Source organism: Salvelinus sp. IW2-2015, linkage group LG23, assembly GCF_002910315.2.
Source record: "Salvelinus sp. IW2-2015 linkage group LG23, ASM291031v2, whole genome shotgun sequence".
Taxonomy (NCBI): domain Eukaryota; kingdom Metazoa; phylum Chordata; class Actinopteri; order Salmoniformes; family Salmonidae; genus Salvelinus; species Salvelinus sp. IW2-2015.
This window is the reverse complement of record NC_036863.1, coordinates 15,129,029-15,155,902: the sequence shown is the minus strand read 5'-3', so window position 1 is coordinate 15,155,902 and position 26,874 is coordinate 15,129,029. Positions and strand designations below refer to the sequence as shown.

Below are 26,874 nucleotides of genomic sequence, written 5' to 3'. Positions count from 1 at the left end.
GCTTCTCCCTTCAACTCCTCACCTTCCCCCCGCCCTTTTCCTCATTAATATTGAGGGCTTTGAGCCTTGGAAGGAGGGAGGAAGGGAGGTATGGACAAAGGGAGAGAAGGAGGAGGGGAGGGGGGATGATGATTCCGTTAGGCAGGCAGGTGATGTAGCGAGCGAGCAATGCACAGGCTCTCTCTCTTTCTCTCTCTGTGGCTGAGGCTGCTTACTAATTCGAAAACAACACGCTGCTAGCAGCAGAAAGAGATAAGTGAGGGGGCTGTGTGTTAGTGGAGTAGAACGGATGGACAGAACAGCACCGGACATTGTCATGGTTCTTTCTCTCTCATTCTCTTTTTCTCTCCAGTCTCTGTAATGACTGTAATTGCTGTTGGTTGGTCAGTGTTGGGATTTGCAGAGGAAGGTGCCGTAGTGCAGATCTGCGTTGCCTAGGACAAGGAGGGACCGTCTCTCTGTTTCTAAGCCATATTACAGGAGGCACAGTTACTGCAGGTAATCTATCATTCTATCTATCCTTCTCTACCTCCACCTCTCCCTCCATCATTGTTTTCCATCATCTCCCTCCCTCTTATGTAACCATGGTCTTGTCTTCCATCTCTTCGTCCCCTCATCCTCTCCCTCTCTCTGCTCTTCCTTCCCCAAATCCATTTTCTTCCATAATGGCTATGGGAACTGACAAGCATGTTTTCATGTAGCCAATAAAAGTACTAGATGTAAACATATTAATATTCATGTTTACCACAGAGAGAGACTTCGGCAGGCAGCCACACAGCCATATGAATATGAATAGCAGAAGACGTGTTTGTATTGTTCTGAGATAAATGCAACCATATGATCCACCCATCGCTATATCGATTGAATTGTCCCAAATATGTCCAAAAATGATTATATATTTTTATTTTATAGCCATAAGATCTTATGGAATGCAATTATGGCAATGGATTTGGCATAACAACAAATATTGATTTATTCTCTAGTCACTGTGCTAGTGTTTGTTTTTGCCAGTGTAAAATGGGGACAGCTATTTGGTTACATTGTATTAAAGGACATCTGATGAGATTCTGCGATTGTTTTTTTTGGTCTTGGTGGTGTGTGGGTGTTTTGGCCCAAGGCAAGGAGCAAAACATTGGTAGGTTAACACCACCATTACCTGGGTCCATTGGTTAAGGTGAAGGTCAAATGTCTCATTCACACACACATGCGTGCATACCATTACACTCACTGCATATACATTCACATGGGCATACACATACAAACATACACAAACACGCAAACAAACTCATATTGTCACTCTAAGCCGTGATTTCACGGCAGCCTACCAGAACAAAATAATGTTCTGTTATTTTCAGTCTTTTCTTTGTATCTACCTGCAAGATGTTCATTAGCACATGGACTAAGAACTAACAAAAGTTCAAAGCTTCTCATGTAGCCAAGCTGCAAATATCTCTTACTATATTTAATGTATCTCCCATAAGCCGCCTCCAATGTCATTTTAGAGAATTTGGTAGTACATCCAAACTGGCCTACACAACCGCAGACCACGTGTAACCACACCAAACCAGGACCCCCACATCCGGCTTCTTTATCTGCGGGATGGTCTGAGACCAGACACCCGGACAGCTAATTCAATTGTGGGTTTGCACAACTGAAGAATTTCTGCACAAACTGTCAGAAACCGTCTCAGGGAAGCTCATCTGCATGCTCATCGTCAGAGATGTAACCGACTTCAGTGTGCAAATACTCACCTTCGATGGCCACTGGCACACTGGAGAAGTGTGCTCTTGACGGATGAATCCCGGTTTCAACTGTACTGGGTAGATGGCAGGTAGCGTGTATGAAGTCGTGTGGGCGATCCGTTTGTGTATGTAAACCCCATGGTGGTAGTGGGGTTATGGTATGTGCATGCACTACGAACACAATTGTATTTTATCGATGGCAATTTGAATGCACATAGATACCATGACGAGATCCTGAGGCTCATTGTTAATGCACAGCCCCATGTCGCAAGGATATGTTCAAAATTCCTGGAAGCTGAAAATGTCCCAGTTCTTCCAGCCTGCATACTTACCAGACGTCATCCATTGAGCATGTTTGGAATGCTCTAGGTCGACGTGTATGAAAAGGCCAAACTTATCCTACATCAGCATTCCAACTTTTAGATGCTATATGAATACATACTCAGAGGCTTCTTTGCAGAAAATAAGGGTGGGTATGATGGGAGAAAGAGACAGAGACAGAGAGACAAAGAGAGAGAGGACGGGCTAAAGATTAATATCTGTCTTTTGATTAATCAAATCAAATCAAGTTTATTTTATATAGCCCTTTGTACATCAGCTAATATCTCGAAGTGCTGTACAGAAACCCAGCCTAAAACCCCAAACAGCAAGCAATGCAGGTGTAGAAGCACGGTGGGTAGGAAAAACTCCCTAGAAAGGCCAAAACCTAGGAGGAAACCTAGAGAGGAACCAGGCTATGAGGGGTGGCCAGTCCTCTTCTAGCTGTGCCGGGTGGAGATTATAACAGAACATGGCCAAGATGTTCAAATGTTCATAAATGACCAGCATGGTCAAATAATAATAATCACAGTAGTTATCGAGGGTGTAGCAAGTCAGCACCTCAGGAGTAAATGTCAGTTGGCTTTTCATAGCCGATCATTAAGAGTGTCTCTACCGCTCCTGCGGTCTCTAGAGAGTTGAAAACAGCAGGTCTGGGACAGGTAGCACGTCCGGTGACAGGTCAGGGTTCCATAGCCGCAGGCAGAACAGTTGAAACTGGAACAGCAGCAAGGCCAGGTTAACTGGGGACAGCAAGGAGTCATCATGCCAGTATCTGACGCATGGTCCTAGGGCTCAGGTCCTCCGAGAGAGAGATAGAAAGAGAAAGGAGAGAATTAGAGAGAGCATACTTAAATTCACACAGGACACCGGATAGACAGGAGAAGTACTCCAGATATAACCAACCTGACCCTAGCCCTCGACACAATAAACTACTGCAGCATAAATACTGGAGGCTGAGACAGGAGAGGTCAGGAGAACTGTGGCCCCATCCGATGATACCCCCGGACAGGGCCAAACACGAAGGATATAACCCCACCCACTTCGCCAAAGCACATCCCCCGCACCACTAGAGGGATATCTTCAATCACCAACTTACAATCCTGAGACAAGCCGAGTATAGCCCACAAAGATCTCCACCACAGCACAAACCAAGGGGGGCACCAACCCACAGACAGGAAGATCACGTCAGTAACTCAACCCACTCAAGTGACGCACCCCTCCTAGGGACGGCATGAAAGAGCACCAGTAAGCCAGTGACGCAGCCCCTGTAATAGGGTTAGAGGCAGAGAATCCCAGTGGAGAGAGGGAAACCGGCCAGGCAGAGACAGCAAGGGTGGTTCGTTGCTCCAGAGCCTTTCCGTTCACCTTCACACTCCTGGGCCAGACTACACTCAATCATACGACCTACTGAAGAGATAAGTCTTCAGTAAAGACTTAAAGGTTGAGACCGAGTCTGCGTCTCTCACATGGGTAGGCAGACCATTCCATAGAAATGGAGATCTATAGGAGAAAGCCCTGCCTCCAGCTGTTTGCTTAGAAATTCTAGGGACAATTAGGAGGCCTGCGTCTTGTGACCGTAGCATACGTGTAGGTATGTACGGCAGCACCAACTCGGAAAGATAGGTAGGAGCAAGCCCATGTAACGCTTTATAGGTTAACATTAAAACCTTGAAATCAGCCCTTGCCTTAACAGGAAGCCAGTGTAGGGAAGCTAGCACTGGAGTAATATGATCAAATTTCTTGGTTCTAGTCAGGATTCTAGCAGCCGTATTTAGCACTAACTGAAGTTTATTTAGTGCTTTATCCGGGTAGCCGGAAAGTAGAGCATTGCAGTAGTCTAACCTAGAAGTAACAAAAGCATGGATTAATTTTTCTGCATCATTTTTGGACAGAAAATTTCAGATTTTTGCAATGTTACGTAGATGGAAAAAAGCTGTCCTTGAAACAGTCTTGATATGTTCGTCAAAAGAGAGATCATGGTCCTGAGTAACGCTGAGATCCTTCACAGTTTTATTTGAGACAACTTTACAACCATCAAGGTTAATTGTCAGATTCAACAGAATATCTCTTTGTTTCTTGGGACCTAGAACAAGCATCTCTGTTTTGTCAGAGTTTAAAAGTAGAAAGTTTTCAGCCATCCACTTCCTTATGTCTGAAACACAGGCTTCTAGCGAGGGAAATTTTGGGGCTTCACCATGTTTCATTGAAATGTACAGCTGTGTGTCATCCGCATAGCAGTGAAAGTTAACATTATGTTTTCGAATGACATCCCCAAGAGGTAAAATATATAGTGAAAACAATAGTGGTCCTAAAACGGAACCTTGAGGAACACCGTAATGTACAGTTGATTTGTCAGAGGACAAACCATTCACAGAGACAAACTGATATCTTTCCGACAGATAAGATCTAAACCMGGCCAGAACTTGTCCGTGTAGACCAATTTGGGTTTCCAGTCTCTCCAAAAGAATGTGGTGAATGATGCTATCAAAAGCAGCACTAAGGTCTAGTAGCACGAGGACAGATGCAGAGCCTCGGTCTGACGCCATTAAAAGGTAATTTACCACCTTCACAAGTGCAGTCTCAGTGCTATGATGGGGTCTAAAACCAGACTGAAGCATTTCGTATACATTGTTTGGCTTCAGGAAGGCAGTGAGTTGCTGCGCAACAGCTTTTTCAATTTTTTTTGAGAGGAATGGAAGATTCGATATAGGCCGATAGTTTTTTATATTTTCTGGGTCAAGGTTTGGCTTTTTCAAGAGAGGCTTTATTACTGCCACTTTTAGTGAGTTTGGTACACATCCGGTGGATAGAGAGCCGTTTATTATGTTCAACATAGGAGGGCCAAGCACATGAAGCAGCTCTTTCAGTAGTTTAGTTGGAATAGGATCCAGTATGCAGCTTGAAGGTTTAGAGGCCATGATTATTTTCATCATTGTGTCAAGAGATATAGTACTAAACACTTAAGTGTCTCTCTTGATCCTAGGTCCTGGCAGAGTTGTGCAGACTCAGGACAGCTGAGCTTTGGAGGAATACCCAGATTTAAAGAGGAGTCCGTAATTTGCTTTCTAATGATCATGATCTTTTCCTCAAAGAAGTTCATGAATTTATTACTGCTAAAGTGAAAGCCATCCTCACTTGGGGAATGCTGCTTTTTAGTTAGCTTTGCAACAGTATCAAAAATACATTTTGGATTGTTCTTATTTTCCTCGATTAAGTTGGAAAAGGATGATCGAGCAGCAGTGAGGGCTCTTCGATACTGCACGGTACTGTCTTTCCAAGCTAGTCGGAAGACCTCCAGTTTGGTGTGGCGCCATTTACGTTCCAATTTTCTGGAAGCTTGCTTCAGAGCTCGGGTATTTTCTGTATACCAGGGAGCTAGTTTCTTATGAACAAATTTTTTAGTTTTAGGGGTGCAACTGCATCTAGGGTATTGCGCAAGGTTAAATTGAGTTCCTCAGTTAGGTGGTTAACTGATTTTTGTCCTCTGACGTCCTTGGGTAGGCAGAAGGAGTTGGAAGGGCATCAAGGAATCTTTGTGTTGTCTGAGAATTTATAGCACGACTTTTGATGCTCCTTGGTTGGGGTCTGAGCAGATTATTTGTTGCGATTGCAAACGTATAAAATGGTGGTCCGATAGTCCAGGATTATGAGGAAAAACTTTAAGATCTACAACATTTATTCCATGGGACAAAACTAGGTCCAGAGTATGACTGTGGCAGTAAGTAGGTCCAGAGACATGTTGGACAAAACCCACTGAGTCAATGATGGCTCCAAAAGCCTTTTGGAGTGGGTCTGTGGACTTTTTTCATATGAATATTAAAATCACCAAAAATTGAATATTATCTGCTATGACTACAAGGTCCGATAGGAATTCAGGGAACTCAGTGAGGAACGCTGTATATGGCCCAGGAGGCCGGTAAACAGTAGCTATAAAAAGTGATTGAGTAGGCTGCATAGATTTCATGACTAGAAGCTCAAAAGACAAAAACGTCTTCTTTTTTTTTTGTAAATTGAAATTTGCTATCGTAAATGTTAGCAACACCTCCGCCTTTGCGGGATGCACGGGGGATATGGTCCCTAGTGTAACCAGGAGGTGAGGCCTCATTTAACACATTAAATTCATCAGGCTTAAGCCATGTTTCAGTCAGGCCAATCACATCAAGATTATGATCAGTGATTAGTTCATTGACTATAAAGTGAGGGATCTAACATTAAGTAGCCCTATTTTGAGATGTGAGGTATCACGATCTCTTTCAATAATGGCAGGAATGGAGGAGGTCTTTATCCTAGTGAGATTGCTAAGGCAGACACCGCCATGTTTAGTTTTGCCCAACCTAGGTCGAGGCACAGACACAGTCTCAATGGGGATAGCTGAGCTGACTACACTGACTGTGCTAGTGGCAGACTCCACTAAGCTGGCAGGCTGGCTAACAGCCTGCTGCCTGGCCTGCACCCTATTTCATTGTGGAGCTAGAGAGTTAGAGCCCTGTCTATGTTGGTAGATAAGATGAGAGCACCCCCCAGCTAGGATGGAGGTCCGTCACTCCTCAGCAGGTCAGGCTTGGTCCTGTTTGTGGGTGAGTCCCAGAAAGAGGGCCAATTATCTACAAATTCTATCTTTTGGGAGGGGCAGAAAACAGTTTTCAACCAGCGATTGAGTTGTGAGACTCTGCTGTAGAGCTCATCACTCCCCCTAACTGGGAGGGGGCCAGAGACAATTACTCGATGCCGACACATCTTTCTAGCTGATTTACACGCTGAAGCTATGTTGCACTTGGTGACCTCTGACTGTTTCATCCTAACATCGTTGGTGCCGATGTGGATAACAATATCTCTATACTCTCTACACTCGCCAGTTTTAGCTTTAGCCAGCACCATCTTCAGATTAGCCTTAACATCGGTAGCCCTGCTCCCTGGTAAACAGTGTATGATCGCTGGGTGATTCGTTTTAAGTCTAATACTGCGGGTAATGGAGTCGCCAATGACTAGGGTTTTCAATTTGTCAGAGATAATGGTGGGAAGCTTCGGCGTCTCTGACCCCGTAACGGGAGGAGTAGAGACAAGAGAAGACTCGGCCTCAGACTCCGACTCGCTACTTAATGGGGAAAAGCGGTTGAAAGTTTCTGTCGGCTGAATGAGCAACACCAGTTGAGCATTCCTACAGCATTTCCCTCCAGAAGCCATGAGAAAGTTGTCCGGCTGCGGGGACTGTTCGGGGGGATTTATACTACTATCTGTACTTACTGGTGGCACAGACGCTGTTTCATCCTTTCCTACACTGAAATTACCCTTGCCTAACGATTGCGTCTGAAGTTGGGCTTGCAGCACAGCTATCCTCGCCATAAGGTGATCGTTCTCCTGTATATTATGAGTACAGCGACTGCAATTAGAAGGCATCATGTTAATGTTACTACTTAGCTTCGGCTGTTGAAGGTGCTGACGAACCATGTCCAGATAAAGCGTCCCTAGTGAAAAAGTTGAATGAGGGAAAAAAGTTGTGAGGGAAAAACTAAAAATATAAACGGTAATTAAAAAGTAAAAAGTAAAAACCGTAAAGTTGTCAGCTTACTTGGCACTTTGCTAAGTAATGTGATGAGAGAAAGGAAGAGGCTTACACAATCTTGTTTTAAATGAATTCCTTTCCACGACACTCCCTGACTATATGCAAAGATCCAGGAAAAACGTTAGTACATTTAGCTCTCACTCCTGTAATTGCACTGCATCAGAACTTGGACTGAAACACAACTTTCATCCAACAGTCTTCCACAAGAATCAACTGTTGTTGTTAATTTCGTACAGATCACTCCATACTTACCAGGATAGTAATAACAAGAATTACATACAGAGTAATTCATCATTGAGGATGTCTGATAATTATAGCTATATGACCTCATATACTGTAGTTTTAAGTGTTTAGGATTTGCACTTAAGTTGGTTAGTGTCCATCTTGAACAATGTTTCACACATTTCATGGTGCTTAGTACAATCTTGCTGTGAAACAGAATTTGCCACAGCGATAAAATCTATAATTAGCACATTGTCTAAATTTAGGGCTAGCTATGCCCTTTCTTTTGTTGAGTATCGCTCTTAAGACATAATGGGTGGACACTGTAGTGTCTTTATAATGACTGTCAGTCCCTGAATCCCTTTCCTCATCAATGAAATCCCACCAATATTGCTTAATTAACCATTTTGGCTCCCTGGGGGACTGGGTCTTTCCTGGTCCAGCTGAGTCCCTTCCTCTTTGTCTGGGAGGGACTTTGTCATTCCAGACTTGCTACAAAATTTCTATGTGTATTTTATTGGTAAATATCCATTTGAAATTACTCTAGATAACTGATGTGTGAATGTATCATGTAATCAGGTATTTTTACTCCAGCCCAGCACTAACACACCTGATTCAACTAACCACCAAGCCTTTGTTTGTTGAATCAGATGTGCTACTGCTGATGTAGCAGATGGCCGAATTAGCATCGCTACTGTCTTCCTGAGACCTGAAGTACTGGTGCCGGTGCTGGGACCCAGAAATTCTTAGTCTTTTCTGGGTCAGTGGTATTGACAGTGTTTCTGGAGTATGATCTAATGACACAAATTGAAAAAAGCAACCCCCTGTAAAGTCCATGTTGTTTTCTAATTTTGGTCTCTTCCTTCCTTATGCTAGGGCTTCTTTCTCTGTCATTGACTTGTGATTGGGGACACCCACCATGGAGGCCCCGCTTGTGTGCCTGGATGAGGAGTTTGAGGACCTCAGGCCCTGCCGGGTAGAGGACATGCCCCTCAGCCGAACCCCTTACAGCACCGCCCCCCTGGCCCCCATGGCCCCCCTGGTCCCCATCACCCGTGAGGACTTCTCCGAACTGGAGAACTTCTCTGAGATGATGAGTTTCAAGTCCATGGAGGACCTGGTCAACGAGTTTGACGAGAAGCTGAATGTCTGTTTCCACAACTACAACACCAAGACGGAGGGCATGGCCCCCGTGCGCAACCAGTCTCACACCGAGGAGGACGAGGAGCGGCTGCAGGATGAAGAGTAAGTGTCGGCCACCACCTTTGTGGTTTTTAAGCTTAAGTCTGATCTCAGCATAAAGGGTCTGTGCTTTTGTGATAAGAGTTTAAGATACAAATGGTGTATCACGGGGGAAGTGATTTTTCACTTCAGCGGCTTACCTTTTGGGTTGTACAATGCACCCCAGTAATCTTTTTGATAATATGGCACATTCTTTGCAGCAATCTTTTGAACAAAGCATTGGTCAATGCTTACTTGTTTAGGTAGTCCATCATGTCTGATGATGTCTTCCTCTTCTGTCTTCATACTGCATACTTTTGTGACTATACAATCCTATTCATAAGGCACACTATTTACTGCAAACAGAGCATGTAAAGTCTGGGTATGGTGTGAAAGGAGCAGCTATGAACACTACACCTATGCATTCATTACAGTTTAGATAGAATACCACAAGTCATCACAGCTATCAGCTAAACAGAGCATTGGCTGATATACCACTACTATAGCTCATGACTCAGCACTCAGATCCTGATACTCAGCTCACCTCACAGCAACCAAATCACCCTTCAGCAGAAAAACACAAAAACACAAACCACCCGTGTGACCCTGCCCACCCCAGCAGTCCACAGCCGGTATAGGCCTTGAATTATTACATTTATTTTTGAACGCTCTTTTGGTCTGTCGCCGCCTCTACCAGCAGGCAGCTAGCACTCCCATTCGCCAACAGCCTCTGAAGCAGAAACACAGACATTCTTGTATTGGGTGGAAATAAACCCTCTTGCTAAAAATAGCTTGGTTGTAGGTGCCCTTGGGTATGCCTATTGATCCATATTCAGAGTACATAGGACCGAAGGACAAAGTATTGATGATATACAATGATATACAAATTTGTATGTTGGGGATGCTGTTGTTAGCATGTGGGGGTGCATTAATGACCTTGTTTTGCATTTGATGATCTACTGTATTCTACATTACACTGCAGAGTTAGAAACTGCATCATATGATGTTTCTGATTTGAATGTTTTGAAATTGGTTCCCCTATCCTTATCCTTGTAGTGATGCAAGGAATATATACACATTTATCCAAGCATTTTTTTATCTAGCCAAAAGTGATACATAATCTATAAACTATGTTATGCAACACAGTTGATGGAATGATCGGTTCAATCTAAAGGCCAGATTAACTAAAGGTTTGCAAACATATGGGACGGTGCTGTACCAGCTAGTTCCTGTTTGGCAGATGGAGAGATGGCTGGTGTGTGGGTGTTTGTGTGTGTGTGGGACAACACAACAGGCATGACCTCTAAGGTCATGAGTCCTGATGAATGGCTGCTTGTTTCCTGCATGGTGAATGGCTGGGCAGTGCCACTAAGAGGATGGTAGGGTGTGGGTGCCATGCCAAGCTGGGGGGAAAACACGGAAAGGGGAAACAAAGGGAGAGTTCTACTCTGGTCATTTTCACAAGGCTAAAGCCTTGATTGGACCGAGGATCTTATAGTTCGAGGAGGACCTGCACAATGCTGTAAGGGGCTGTTTTAATCTATACTTATTCACATTGAACACCTGTAAAAAATGTGTAAACTGTGAGTTTAGATTTTATTGTTAGTTGACTGTGTGCAATGCAGCCTGGACTGCAATAGGGAGGATTTTGATGTGCATTTTGATTTGATTAATTATGTTGACAAGTTCAGGGACATCATTTTTGAGAGACCGCCCAAAACAGAGTGAAATAAAAGACCAACAAATGAGAATGAAGCAAAATAATGTGATGTGAACATCTCTTCCTCTGCATTCACTGTCTGCAAATGTTCAACGGAACACTGATAGAAGAAAATGGCTGCAGATATACAATTGACAATTTCTATCAAATGTGATTTGGGTAGAGGAGGGTCATCTAGGGAGGAAGAGAAGGATGGTCCTCTTCATGATGTAATCCATCTTCCTCTTCAATTTGTTTTAATCACAAACCACCACTGAATTTGGGAATATTATTGAATTACCATTCTATGCCCCCCCCCCCCCAAAAGAGCCTGTTTCCTGATAGTTACAGCCTTGAGGACTGATAGTGTTTTGTGCTGTGTTGTGTGTGTGTGGGATGTCCTGACTGTTCCAACATTGGTGACTGAGTGTTTGTCTTGTGTTGGAGTATATGAGATGTCCTGTTACAATGTTGGTGGCTAAGTGTGTTTGCATCTCCCTTTTTTTGTTTGTTGCATTTTTACAGTGTATTTTTGTTGTGTTGCAGTGTTGGTGACTGAATGTGTGTTTGTTTATGTCCGTGTTTCAGTGTGTGGGATGCGCTGATGGATAACTACGTCCCTTCCTCTGTCTCCAGCTGGGACAACCCCAACTCAGAAGGATTCAACGGCAACCTCTCCGAACAGGAGGTAACGCCCTCCAATATACTCCAAAATACTTTAAGGTCATCGGAAGAATAATGTTTCTCCATTTTCCAACCCCCTTTCTTCTCAACTGGAAAGACAACATTCTGAGACAACATCTTGGAAGTACATTTTTTATTGGACTTTTATTTTATTAATTTTGTATTTTTATTTCACCTTTATTTAACCAGGTAGGCAAGTTGAGAACAAGTTCTCATTTACAATTGCGACCTGGCCAAGATAAAGCAAAGCAGTTCGACACATACAACAACACAGAGTTACACATGGAGTAAAACAAACATACAGTCAATAATACAGTAGAAAAATAAGTCTATATACAATGTGAGCAAATGAGGTGCGATAAGGGAGGTAAAGGCAAAAAAAGGCCATGGTGGCGAAGTAAATACAATATAGCAAGTAAAACACTGGAATGGTAGATTTGCAGTGGAAGAATGTGCAAAGTAGAAATAGAAATAATGGGGTGCAAGGGAGCAAAATAAATAAATAAATACAGTAGGGGAAGTGGTAGTTGTTTGGGCTAAATTATAGATGGGCTATGTACAGGTGCAGTAATCTGTGAGCTGCTCTGACAGCTGGTGCTTAAAGCTAGTGACGGAGATAAGTGTTTCCAGTTTCAGAGATTTTTGTAGTTCGTTCCAGTCATTGGCAGCAGAGAACTGGAAGGAGAGGCGGCCAAAAGAGGAATTGGCTTTGGGTGTAAGCAGAGAGATATACCTGCTGGAGCGCGTGCTACAGGTGGGTGCTGCTATGGTGACCAGCGAGCTGAGATAAGGGGGGACTTTACCTAGCAGGGTCTTGTAGATGACCTGGAGCCAGTGGGTTTGGCGACGAGTATGAAGTGAGGGCCAGCCAACGAGAGCGTACAGGTCGCAGTGGTGGGTAGTATATGGGGGTTTGGTGACAAAACGGATGGCACTGTGATAGACTGCATCCAATTAATTGAGTAGGGTATTGGAGGCTATTTTGTAAATGACATCGCCGAAGTCGAGGATCGGTAGGATGGTCAGTTTTACGAGGGTATGTTTGGCAGCATGAGTGAAGGATGCTTTGTTGCGGAATAGGAAGCCAATTCTAGATTTAACTTTGGATTGGAGATGTTTGATGTGAGACTGGAAGGAGAGTTTACAGTCTAACCAGACACCTAGGTATTTGTAGTTGTCCACATATTCTAAGTCAGAACCGTCCAGAGTAGTGATGCTGATCCATTTGAATGGATATGTTTCCTGATCCATTTGAATGGATATGTTTAACTGACTGCAGTGTGTTCTTTAGTGAGGCAATGTGGGAGAACATGCTGTAAGAGAGTAACGTTTTAGCAAACGTGCTAGCTAGAGTGTGTTGTGCTTGTGGTGCTAACGTCACCTGACCTGACACCAAATATCAAGGCTGAGCTGCCTTGACTGCATACTACTTAGTATCTGTCAATCGACCACCCTCCTCCTACACCTTCTCTCCCTCTCCTCCTGTAGTCTGCTCTCACATGCAACTGCAGGCACTGGGTCAGGGCCAAAGCACAGGGCTGGGTCAGGGCCAATACGCAGACAGACAGTCCCCAGCAAGAAGCTACTGTATAAGTGACTCTCCAAACAGTGGAAAGCATTCCATCAGCATTTACCCTTCCATGCCCCCRGTTTAGTTTATTACTGATTGCTATCCTTGTAGTGATTAACTGGGGTGAGGCCAATGGCATAAAAACAATGAGCAACAAAAGCAATCAAGTAGAAAATAGACAGTCAATGGACAATAGATAGATTTGGGGCAATTTGAGTCTGACTAAGCACAACCCAAACACTTTAAAATTGGCTTCTAAACTCGAGGGTAATAAATTGTATTTTCAGATGAAGAGCAGAGAGGGGTATAATGGGGTCATATTTGGGCCATGTTCACTAGCTCCCTAAATGCCAATGCTAATAATCTAAAGATAAATCCAATATAGGTGAATGGCTTTTCTGTACTCTTATTTATAAACCTTGTTTCCATGGTTTCTGTTTCCAATACTAAGAAGTTAAGCTACTGTAGCACTAATGTGGCTCAATGGGTTTCCATGGTTTCATTCGTTCCCTCTTGTATTCTACAGATTCATGAAAAAGAGGAGGAGGAGATGAACGAGAAGAATGACAATGCAAACTGCCTGAGCGAGGAGCCTCTCCTCACTGCTGATCAGGTGACTACAGACACATGTACTTCCTATAAAAAAAACATATAAAAAAACATGTACTTCCTGTTATCCAAAGGACTTGGTAGGACTTCCAGTTAGGTACTGTATATTACTGGGTTTAGTTAAAGTAACTGTCCAGTGTTTCCAGTTTTCTATGAAATATGACCTATAATTATTTACAACACAAGTTAAAAAGTTTTCCTTAAAAGAAAATTGTAATAAGTAATTTTTCTGTGTTGGAATGGTGTGTGCGTACCCCAACAATAGAATGGTGTTGGCGTATACCGGTCATTAAAAATATGAATGCAAGTAGACCGCTTATTGACCATCATCCTCTATGAGGAAGTAGCAAACATTTTTGAAATGGTCTGTTTGAGATATAAGTCAGAGGTGGGGTTTTCTCCAATGTATGCTTTGGCCACAAATATGAATAAAAGATGAGTCAACAACATTATTTGGGTATGAGTTAACAGAATATTCACTTTTAAATGTGAGATTCTCTCTGGACAGTTACTTTAATCTAATTTAGACAGTTTAAAACATACAAAAGTAGAATACATTAACTCCCCCATATACTATAATAATAGTGGTTAGAAAGGCCAAGGCAATTTAGGCCAAGGCTAAATGTATAGCAAGACTATTTATTTCAAGTAGCTCCCTTCTGCATTATAGCATAGGCTACTGTACATTCATCTACCTTCCCTCCATCTCTCTCTCTCCAAGGTCATTGAGGAGATAGTTGAGATGATGGAGAACTCTCCGGACCCTGGTGAGACAGAGGAGGACGAGGAGGAGGAGAGTGGACACTCCTCACCCAAGACCAACCCATCCCTTCTGGAAGAGATCAGACAGCTGTCCCAGGCCTCCAATAACAACATGCCTTCTTATGAAGGTAAGTGTACAAAAACTAAGGTTGCCTGAAGGGTTAAACACCAAGTCACATATACCAAAGAGTCAAATGAAAATTTTAGCAATTCAAGGTCCAATTGAGATTTTCATTGGAGTTGTGGACAGACACCTTTTCCAAAATCTATTTCCTGTTCATAGAAGTGTGTAAAAAGAAAGTGACCTTTGACCGATCTTGTAGTGGTTAAAGATGTGCTCTATGAGCTGTGACTGTGTCACTGAGTAACCTTGTCCGAGACAAAAATATTGTTTGTTTGAGTTAATGGCTAGGGTTTAGCTCAGTAGGCTAACGCCCTGCTTATAGGACTTTGATTGGGTGAGGGTTCATAGTTCAGACAATATGGTTGTTTTATCAGTTTACCTGAGTAAACATCTGGAACTTTCATCAGTCTTCAGCCTCTATGGTGAATATAGGATGAATAACTAGACAAACCTGCAGCAGGCATTTTTCGTATGAGTCGATCATTTCAGAGGGCCATGTCACACACTCAATATGGTTCCCTGTGGAAAGACATTGTGTGACCATGTGGCTCTCCTGCATGAGACACATTTTTATTTGTCCTGCTTGGTGTGTGTTTGTGTGTGTTTACTTCCAAAAATAGTAGTAATATTGGACAGTATTACCCACAGTCACAGAAACAGTCAAAGGCCAGTTCCTCTTCTCAGAATTTAATGTCAAGACTAATGAAAAACGTCATAGGTGACATACGGGTGATATCATCCCACTTTCCTCCCATTTATGTACTCAATTCATATACTGTAAGGCCAATAAAGACATTACAATCTATGTGTTGTGATAATTGCATTGTTTGCTCTATAACCTGTTAATTCATATGCCTTGCGACCGTGATATATAGGCGTAATGGCCGAGAAATAAGAAGACACAGTGGCCAGAATAAATACAACCACACCTTTATTTTATCACAAAACCAGATAGCAATCTCCGTCCAGTGAAGTGGTTTGAATCCTGGTTTGAATCCAGGCTGTATCACAACCGGCCGTGATTGGGAGTCCCATAGGGCGGCGCACCATTGGCGCAGCGTCGGTGTAGGCCGTCATTGTAAATAAGAATTTGTTCTTAACTGGCTTGCCTAGTTAAATAAAGGTTAATTTAAAAATAAAACAAAAGGCCACAAAGCATATTGCATGTACAGTAACAGACAGTTACATGAGCTAAAGCTTGTACAAGCAAGTTAATGTTTCTGACATTTTTAGACCACTAAACAACTATTGATTTAGAACCTCAGAGAGTTACTGCAAGTCGCAAAGAAAACAGCAGCTGCCTCCACTATTCCAGCATCATTTTAACTTCGACATTTCAACATCATCAAATCACCTCTGCTTAGTCTAATAGAGTGACAACTAAAAGATACCCAAAAATGTTTAGTTCAATCCACGTAAGCTAAATGTGATATGGCTGTCCATGGTTCTGATTTATGTGTGTGCGTGCGTGTTCGTGATTGTAGAAAAACATTCTGACTCATAGAGAAACTCCAATGTCATCCTCCTCTCTTTCATGTTGACGAAACAGTCCACCACTCTGTCATACCTGTACACAATTTTATTTTTTGTTGTCCTAGGCTACCTGGCTAAAATGCTAGCTCGCTACCCTAACTTCCATTCATGGGAAACGTTAGCTAGTTAACATTAGCCTTCTACATCAAATCAAATGTATTTATATAGCCCTTCTTACATCAGCTGATATATCAAAGTGCTGTACAGAAACCCAGCCTAAAACCCCAAGCAGCAAGCAATGCTGGTGTAGAAGCACGGTGGCTAGGAAAAACCTAGGAAGAAACCTAGAGAGGAACCAGCTTTTGAAGGGTGGCCAGTCCTCTTCTGGCTGTGCTGGTTATAACAGAACATGGCCAAGATGTCCAAATGTTCATAAATGACCAGCATGGTCAAATAATAATAATCACAGTAGTTGTCRAGGGTGCAACAAGTCAGCAGCTCAGGAGTAAATGTCAGTTGGCTTTTCATAGCGATCATTCAGAGTATCTCTACTGCTCCTGCTGTCTCTAGAGAGTTGAAAACAGCAGGTATGGGACAGGTAGCACGTCCGGTGAACAGGTCAGGGTTCCATAGCCGCAGGCAGAACAGTTGAAACTGGGGCAGCAGCACGGCCAGGTGGACTGGGGACAGCAAGGAGTCATCATGCCAGGTAGCCCTGAGGCATGGTCCTAGGGTTCACGTCCTCCGAGAGAGAGAGAGAGAGAAAGAAAGAAAGAAATAAATAATTAGAGAGAGCATACTTAAATTCATACAGGACACTGGATAAGACAGGAGAAATACTCCAGATATAACAGACTGACCCTAGCCCCCCGACACATAAACTACTGCAGCATAAATACTGGAGGCTGAGACAGGAGGGGTCAGGAGACACTGTGGCCCCATCCGATGATACCCCCAGACAGGGCCAAACAGGCAGGATATAACCCCACCCACTTTGCCAAAGCACAGCCCCAAAACCACTAGAGTGATATCTTCAACCACCAACTTACCATCCTGAGACAAGGCCGAGTATAGCCCCCAAAGATCTCCGCCACGGCACAAACCAAGGGGGGGCGCCAACCCATCTAGCTACATATTGAACTTCCATCGTCCCAGGTCAGGGGCACAACAATGTATGAATTAATGGTTGGATCAGAATCAGCGTTATAATCATTGGCCAGTACGGAGAATGAAGTAAAACCACAAGTCCAAATCTCTAAAACCACAAGTCCAAATCCCTATTTACATCCATGGCTAATTTAGGAAAAGGCCAATTTTTGTTAGCTGGCTAGCTAGCCACCAGAGGACAACAACACAACGAGATGCAACACTTCAAGTATGCTCTCAATGGGATTTGATAGGAGTGACGACACTTTTTCTGGTGCGCCAGAACCATTCACAGTTGAGCTCGCTCAGTTTAGCTCAACGCTGATTGGTACATTTTTTATACTTTTTTTGTCAAGGGAGGCCAGATACTCACTGGCTTCCCTTGCATTCAATGCTATGGGCGACAACAATGTCATGCTCGTTTGGACCAGACAGCATCAGCTTGATGGCCTACATGTAGAGAGACAGAGGGGCACTGTTTCGCTCGCTCGGATGCTTTCTCCTTTAAGATACATTCAGCCTCTTGTGATTTGAAGTACAATTATGAAACACAGAGAGACAAAATAAATATTTTTATTATTGGTCCAAAAAATTGTGAAGCCTGGCTTCCCATGGCTTCCCATGGCTTCCATGAATACACATCACTGACTGTATGTATACAGCAGGACTATTCAATTCCTGCCCTTGAGGCCTGAAGTGGTACTGGGCTCATATTCATAGAGTGTCTCAATGTATGTGTCTCAAAGTATGCTGATCTAGGATCAGTATTTCCTTTTATATCACAATGAATATGATTATATTGACAGGGGGAACCTGATCCTACATTAGCACTCCTACTCTGAGATGTTTTATGAATACAGGCCCAGGTTTTCTTTTTCCCAATCAGTTTATGTCATTGTGTTTTGTCCCTCAAGGAAAGCAATTTGATATCCCTTCTACAGTATATAACATTATGCATATTGAATCTCTGTTCACCTCTATGTACAGTTAGCCTGGTCCTAGATCTATTAGTAACAATGACCATAAGAGTTGGCTATACAGCATCTGGAATCAACAGGCTAATGTAGCGTAGCTCCATACGCGATTACAACCATCGTCTCCTCCCCTCCTCCCTTCAGACCTATGTCAGTTTGCCTGGGTTCAGATCTGTCTGTTTGTGACAATGACCATAGGATTTGGCTATTCAGCTCATGCAGAGCGGGGCTCCAGGCTAATGTAGCTCTATACCTGACCTCCATGCCTCTCTCTCCCTCCAGGCTTGAGTGTGATGCCCAGCTCGGCCCTGGTGGAGCTGCTGTGCCGGGTGGAGGCGGCCATCAGGGAGTACTCCGAGGAGCTGGTCACCCAGCTGGCACGCCGTGACGAGCTGGAGTTTGAGAAGGAGGTGAAGAACACGTTCATCACAGCCCTTATGGAGGTGCAGAACCGCCAGAAGGAGCAGCGGGACATGGGCAAGCGCAGGCGCCGGGTCGACAAGGGCCTCAGTCTGCAGGGTAACGCGATAACCACGACCGTGATTGGTGGTACACCTACTATGATCAACGCCTGCACAGACTCCAAGCCCGCCTCCATGCCTACGAAGGTTAGCATTGAGGGATTGACACATACCAATGTTGTATGATGATGATGGTGTGTGTATCAAAATCAAATCAACTTTTATTAGTCACATGTGCATTACAGTGAAATTCTTACTTACAAGCCCCTAACCAACAATGCAGTTAAAAAATACGAATAAGAATAAGAAATAAAAAGAACAAGTAATTAAAGAGCAGCAATAAAATAACAACAGCAAGACTATATACAGGAGGTACCAGTACAGAGTCAATGTGTGGGTTAGTGGTTATTGCCCTCAGACGAACCATCAAACAAGCAAAGCATCAATATAGGATTAAGATTGAATCTTACTACACCGGCTCTGACGCTCGTCGGATGTGGCAGAGCTTGAAAACTATTACGGACTACAAAGGGAAACCCAGACGCGAGCTGCCCAGTGACTCGAGCCTACCAGACGAGCTAAATGCCTTTTATGCTCGCTTCGAGGCAAGCAACACTGAAGCAAGCACGAGAGCACCAGCTGTTCTGGATGACTGTGTGATAACGCTCTCGGTAGCCGATGTGACCAAGACCTTTAAACGTTCACAAAGCCCCGGTGCAAGATGGATTACCAGGACGTGTACTCAAAGCGTGCGCGGACCAACTGGCAAGTGTCTTCACTGACATTTTCAACCTCCCCCTGACTGAGTCTAATACCTACGTGTTTCAAGCAGACCACCATAGTCCCTGTGCCCAAGGGAGCGAAGGTAACCTGCCTAAATGATTACCGCCCTGTAGCACTCACATCGGTAGCCATGAAGTGCTTAGAAATGCTGGTCATGGCTCACATCAACAGCATGCTCCCGGATACCCTAGAACCACTCCAATTCACATACCGCCCCAACAGATCCACAGATGACGCACTGCACACTGCCCTTTCCCACCTGGACTAAAGGAACACCTATGTGAGAATGCTGTTCATTGACTACAGCTCAGTGTTCAACACCAAAGTGCCCACGAAGCTCATCACTAAGCTTAGGACCCTGGGACAAAACACCTCCCTCTGCAACTGGATCCTGGACTTCCTGATGGGCCGCCCCCAGGTGGTAAGGGTAGGTAGGAATACGTCTGCCACGCTGATCCTCAACACTGGGGCCCCTCAGGGCTGTGTACTTAGTCCCCTCCTGTACTCCCTGTTCACCCACGACTGCGTGGTCAAACACGTCTCCAACACCATTATTAAGTTCCGTAGAGGATCCCGTCAGTAGAGGATGCCTGGTCTTTGTATAAAAGTAATTTCTTCACCATCTTAAATAACTTGCCCCTTTCAAAAAAATGTAGAACCAAGAACAAATAAGGTCCTTGGTTCACTTCAGACCTGACTGCCCTCGACCAGAACAAAAACATCCTGTGGCGGACTGCACTAGCATCGAATAGTCCCCGCGATATGCAACTTTTCAGAGAAGTCAGGAACCAATACACGCAGTCAGTTAGGAAAGCAAAGGCTAGATTTTTCAAACAGAAATTTGCATCTTGTAGCTCTAACTCCAAAAGGTTTTGGGACACTCTAAAGTCCATGGAGAACAAGAGCACCTCCTCCCAGCTGTCCACTGCACTGAGGCTAGGAAACACTGTCACTACTGATAAATCCACGATAATCGGGAATTTCAATAAGCATTTCTCTACGGCTGGCCATGCTTTCCTCCTGGCTACCCCAAACCCGGCCAACAGCTCCGCACCCCCCGCAGCTACTTGCCCAAGCCTCCCCAGCTTCTCATTCACCCAAATCCAGATAGCAGATGTTATGAAAGAGCTGCAAAACCTGGACCCCTACAAATCAGTTGGGCTAGACTATCTGGACCTTCTCTTTCTAAAATTATCTGTCGCCGTTGTTGCAACCCCAACCAACCTCTCTTTCGTATCATCCTAGATCCCTAGAGATTGGAAAGCTGCTGCGGTGATCCCCCTCTTCAAAAGGGGTGACACTCTAGACCCAAACTGTTATAGACCTATATCCATCCTGCCCTGCCTTTCTAAAGTCTTCGAAAGCCAAGTTAACAAACAGATCACTGACCATTTCGAATCCCACCGTACTTTCTCCGCTGTGCAATTCGGTTTCGGAGCTGGTCACTGGTCACCTCAGCCACGCTCAAGGTACTAAACGATATCATAACCGCCATCGATAAAAGACAGTACTGTGCAGTCGTCTTCATCGACCTGGCCAAGGCTTTCGACTCTGTCAATCACCGTATTCTTATCGGCAGACTCAACAGCCTTGGTTTCTCAGATGACTGCCTCGCCTGGTTTACCAACTACTTCTCAGATAGAGTTCAGTGTGTCAAATCGGAAGGCCTGTGGTCCGGACCTCTGGCAGTCTCCATGGGGGTACCACAGGGTTCAATTCTCGGGCCGACTCTTTTCTCTGTATATATCAGCGATGTCGCTCTTGCTGCGGGTGATTCTTCGATCCACCTCTACGCAGACGACACCATTCTGTATACATCTGGCCCTTCTTTGGTACTGTTAACAAACCTCCAAACGAGCTTCAATGCCATAAAACACTCCTTCCGTGGCCTCCAACTGCCCCTAAACGGTAGTAAAACTATGCTTTTTAACCGATCGCTGCCCGCACCTGCCCACCCGACTAGCATCACTACTCTGGACAGTTCTGACTTAGAAAATGTGGACAACAACAAATATCTAGGTGTCTCACTAGACTGTAAACTCTCCTTCCAGACTCATATTAAACATCTCCAATCCAAAATTAAATCTAGAGTCTGCTGCTATTTCGCAACAAAGCCTCCTTCACTCACGCTGCCAAAAATACCCTTGTAAAACTGACTATCCTACCGATCCTCGACTTCGGCGATGTCATTTACAAAATAGCCTCCAACACTCTACTCAGCAAACTGGATGCAGTCTATCACAGTGTCATCCGTTTTGTCACTAAAGCCCGATATACCACCCACTACTGCGACCTGTATGCTCTCTTTACCTGTTTGATGGTTCGTCGCAGGGCATAGCAGGATTTCTTGTAAGCTTCCAGGTTAGAGTCCCGCACCTTGAAAGCGGCAGCTATACCCTTTAGCTCAGTGCGAATGTTGCCTGTAATCCATGGTTTCTGGTTGGGGTATGTACGTACAGTCACTGTGGGGACGATGTCCTCGATGCACTTATTGATAAAGCCAGTGACTGATGTGGTGTACTCCTCAATGCCATCGGAAGAATCCCGGAACATGTTCCAGTCTTTGGAAGCAAAACAGTCCTGTAGTTTAGCATCTGCTTCATCTGACCACTTTTTTATAGACCGAGTCACTGGTGCTTCCTGCTTTAATTTTTGCTTGTAAGCAGGAATCAGGAGGATAGAGTTGTGGTTAGTTGTGGCGAGGGAGAGCTTTGTACGCATCTCTGTGTGTGGAGTACAGGTTATCTAGATTTTTTCCCCCTCTGGTTGCACATTTAACATGTTGATGGAAATTTGCTAGAACTGATTTAAGTTTCCCTGCATTAAAGTCTCCGGCCACTAGGAGCGCCGCCTCTGGGTGAGTGGTTTTCTGTTTGCTTATTTCCTTATACAGCTGACTGAGTGCGGTCTTAGTGCCAGCATCTGTCTGTGGTGGTAAATAAACAGCCACGAAAAGTATAGCTGAAAACTGTGGCCTGCAATTCATCACAATATACTCTACTTCAGGCGAGCAAAATCTAGAGACTTCCTTAGATTTCGTGCACCAGCTGTTGTTTACAAATATGCACAGACCGCCCCCCCCCCCCCTCGTCTTACCTGAGTGTGCTATTCAATCTTGCCGGTGCAGCGTGTATCCCGCTAGCTGAATATCCATGTCGTCATTCAGCCACGATTCCGTGAAACATAGGATATTACAGTTTTTGATGTCCCGTTGGTAGGATATTCGTGATTGTACCTCGTCTAGATTATTGTCCAATGATTGCACGTTGGCGAGTAGTATTCACGGTAACGGCAGCTTTCCCACTCGCCTTTACCCGGGTCCTGACCAGGCATCCGGCTCTTTGTCCTCTGTACCTGCGTCGCTTCCTCTTGCAAATAACGGGGATGTCAGCCCTGCCGGGTGTTTGGAGAATGTCTTGTGCGTCTTGTTTGTTGAAGAAAAAATCTTTGTCTAATCCGAGGTGAGTGATCGCTGTCCTGATATCCAGAAGCTCATTTTTGCCGTAAGATACAGTTGCTGAAACATTATGTACAAAATAAGTTACAAATAAAACAAAACAAAAAAACACATAATAGCACAATTGGTTGGGCGCCCGTAAAATGGCTGCCATTTCTTCTGGCGCCATTTTCACTCATTACAAAACAAGCTAATATACTATATTCATAATAACTCTGTATAAGCTGTATGAATGCATAGAGAAATGTTATAATGTATTTAGAATGCATCACAAGAAAATGTTACTAAATCTGTGTTGTGATGACAGAGGGTTGTTGTTACTCACCGCTAGTGATTGTCTGTGTTCCAGCGTTTCAGTATGGAGGGTCTCTCCAACATCCTGCAGACAGGCATCAGACAGACATTTGGCAGCACAGGGATGGACAAACTGGTCAGACACTTAAGCATTTACAGCTCTTAGCCACCAAGTATATCAGTGTGTTAAATCTACAATGAAGCATGTGGGTTCAACACTGCTACATTTCTTCCGTAACTGTCTCTCTTTGTCTTCATTGTTCAGTATCTAAACACGGTAATTCCATATGAGAAGAAAGCAACTCCTCCAACTGTGGACGACCTTCAGATGATCACTAATAGTAAGTAGGCAGGGAAATAAAATGCTAAGCTAATGGGTCGTTTTCCTAATTTTGTTTTTTGCCCAAGCACTACACATCTGATTCAAATAATCAAAGCTTGATGAAGAGTTCATTATTTAAATCATCTGTGTAGTGCTAGAGTAAAAAMCAAAACGTGCACTCCTTGGGGTCCCCAGGACCGATTTTGGGAAACGCTGTCTTAAACACACAAATTTACCCTCAAATTTAGTTTTGTTCAGATAGTCTAGTACAAACCTAATTTTCTATTTGGTTAGTATGTGTCCCATCTGTTAGGTAACTTGTATGTCAGTACCTACACTGTTCAAAGAACTCCAAAAGTGTGTCAATTCCCAGCAGTCCTATACTCAGTGCTAAGAGCCACCTTGCTTTGTTTTTCTCCCCACAGTTCTTTATGCCATGAAGGAGGACAGTGAGAAGGTGCCTACACTGCTAACTGACTACATATTAAAAGGTAACTAATGCTTTATTAGGTTTAGAAACACTTAACATTACATAGGTATTACTCTAAGTGTAAGGGAATAACTAATTGAAAAGCATTTACAGTATATTGTCCCAGTAAGGGTCAACAAAAGTGGAAAGTACAACATAACCTGATACATGGTACCTAAAGGGGCTATACTGGTATAATAATTAAGTGAAGCCAGTTCAGATGGGGAACTCGAGTGTTTACATAGTGTGTTTGATAGCATCAGCTGAAATCGTACCAATCGGATTCAAACAACACTACCTACCATAATATGGAGGTCTATAGAGTACCACAGTATGAGTCATAATACCCATAATACCTAGCCGTCAAACAGGGAAATTGTTCCAATCGCTTTTCCACCATTCATTTTTTCCCGTCGTTTTTTTWATTTTTAGAAACACTGAAATTAACTAAAGGGCTGTGTTTCGTGTATGCTTACTCTGGCGTGACATTTTGATAACTGTGTAAATCTCTCTAGGACAAGGTGACTTTTATCCATATATTCGCCTGTATTTACTCTCCAAAAATGAAAACTCTAGGGAGTTTTTCCTAGACACCGTGCTTCTACACCTGCATTGCTTGCTGTTTGGGGTTTTAGGCTGGGTTTCTGTACAGCACTTCGAGATATTAGCTGATGTACGAAGGGCTATATAAAATAAACTTGATTTGAAATGCTAATTATCTGCTAATGTAGCTATCATAAAGAACTACAAATGCCATGATGATCTGGACGAGACTGCCGAATCGAGGCAAAGGTAAGAATCTCTGGATTAACGATCTAATGTTAGCTACATTTAGTAATGAATAAATTGGCCACATTTCTTTAAAAAATGACAATTCTGTGAACTGTCTTACATAGTTATCAAAAGGTTATGCCAGGGTAAGCCTACAAGAAACAGAGCCCTTATTTTAAGTGTTTCAAAAATCACCTATGTGAAAAATTAATGGTGGAAAAACAATTGGAACAATTTCCCTGTTTGACCGCTTAGTGTTATGGGTATTATGACACCTCCACTGTGGGGCTCTATTTGAGTTGATCAGTTCTTCACACACATCATCTGCTGCTGTGCTAATCTATATGATTGGCTTCTCTTTGCTGCTTAATATTGCTGCTGCTGCAGCCATTGTTCCCACCTGCTATTTATTGTCTGTTTTTTGCTAGCCTACTTACTACCACCCCAGCCTCCAGCTGTATGGTTCTGCTTTTGTTCCCGTCAGGGAGATTGGTATATCTCGCTCACTGCCTGTATTCTAATGGCACTAATGGACACATGGCTCTGGCAGTGATCTCCCCTGAAGGAGCAGAGCCTAACGCCAAGACCACATGTGTTGTCATCTATTTTCTAATAAATGGTTAAATGAATGTGAGTTTCCTGTCTGAACTTATGTCATGTGAAATGGGGCTGTACAGGGTAATGATAACGTTTAGCTAATTTGATAGTTGACAAAGCATATCATTATTATAACGATGATTGAAGTATCCCTAATTAACAACAACAAAAAAATTCTCCAGTGCTGTGTCCTACTTAAAGAATTCAAGCCATGGGCTGCTGTCTGACGGAGACTTCGGAGGGGACTCTCCAATCTGGCAACCCTCCACCCGTCCAAGCTGCATGAGCTCCCCCCGCTTTCATTGTCAGCCATGGATCGTTACCATCTAAAACACTGTACCTTACTCATCTAATAAAACTACTCCTTTTTGCTGAGCTCACCTTGTCCTTCCTGCACACTAAGATCCATCCAGAGCCAAAATGGCTGTCTCCTGAATACTACTGTATGGGGCCACTGTACCCCCACTGACAAACTGACTAACTGATCTCTATTCAGAGCATGACAAGCAAATACTGTCCAGTGACCACACAGTTATACAGGGATGAGTTTGTTTTGTTGAACAATCTTTACAGAGATGATTTGATGTTATCAGATATTCACACGGCTAAGTTTTACTTCACTGTACCTCAGGCCCAGAGGGGTTTGGTTCTGATGCCATTTTGTCTGTAGACCCAAATGTCACATTGTAAAGATTATAGAGGAGTTCTGGGTTCAAGTCCAGGCTCTGTCGCAGCCGGCTGCGACCGGGAGACCCATGGGGCGGCGCACAATTGGCCCAGCGTCGTCCGGGTTAGGGGAGGGTTTGGCTGGCAGGGATGTCCTTGTCCCATCACGCACTAGTGACTCCTGTGGCGGGCCGGGCGCAGTGCACACTGACACGGTCGCCAGGTGTACGGTGTTTCCTCCGACCCATCGGTGAGGCTGGCTTCCCGGGTTAAATGGGCATTGTGTCAAGAAGCAGTACGGCTTAGCAGGGTCGTGTTTCGGAGGACGCACGGCTCTCGACCTTCGCCTCTCCCGAGTCCGTACAGGAGTTGCAGCGATGAGACAAGACTGTAACTACCAATTGGATACCACAAAATTGGGGAGAAAAAGGGGTAAAGTTTAAAAAAAAAAAWWTTTAAGATTGAGGAGTGATGGGTTTCACTTACATGTAGGAAATTTGGACTGAACAGTTCTCTCATTATTCAACAAACTTAACTCATTTGAATAAAAAAGCTATTGATCTTTTCTGCCATGGTAGCACTGTAGCTTATTACAGGTGCTGTATATTTGAAGGTTTTTGTTATTTCAGCCAATGATGTTTGAATATCCAGTGCTCTTTTGACCATTTATTTTTTACTGTGATCTTATATTTGATATAGGTCATCATGATACTGTTTTGTTCATTTTATACTTATATTTAATGAATAGAGTATGTGTCACCCCATTCTGCCACATGGAGTTATATCATGGAGTTTGTCAATGATAAGATGGGCTCATTTTATGAATTCCTTTGAGCCATGTAGGAGAATACTACATTGCTAATCACAAGTTCAAATAAACATGCTACCCTAAAACTGTGAGCCAGAAGTGCTTTTTTTGTCCCTCCCCTCTCTGCTGACTGAAT

At 43.7% G+C, this 26,874-nt stretch overlaps 1 protein-coding gene across 2 annotated transcripts; it reads left to right on the top strand.

Moving 5' to 3' along the window:
• The first annotated feature begins 138 nt into the window (after positions 1–138).
• LOC111950025 (fasciculation and elongation protein zeta-1-like) lies at positions 139–26,874 on the top strand. Of its 2 annotated transcripts, none has more exons than XM_023967357.2 (10): positions 139–498; positions 8,725–9,093; positions 11,405–11,456; positions 13,549–13,635; positions 14,353–14,521; positions 18,393–18,718; positions 23,161–23,241; positions 23,371–23,446; positions 23,853–23,918; positions 25,447–26,874. In XM_023967357.2, exons 2-10 carry the CDS (start codon positions 8,768–8,770, stop codon positions 25,461–25,463), a joined length of 1,200 nt encoding a protein of 399 aa, XP_023823125.1. In that variant the 5' UTR covers positions 139–498; positions 8,725–8,767; the 3' UTR covers positions 25,464–26,874. The 2 variants fall into 2 exon arrangements, with proteins under 2 accessions (XP_023823125.1, XP_023823124.1); XM_023967356.2 differs by having other exon boundaries at positions 11,357–11,456; positions 25,447–26,873.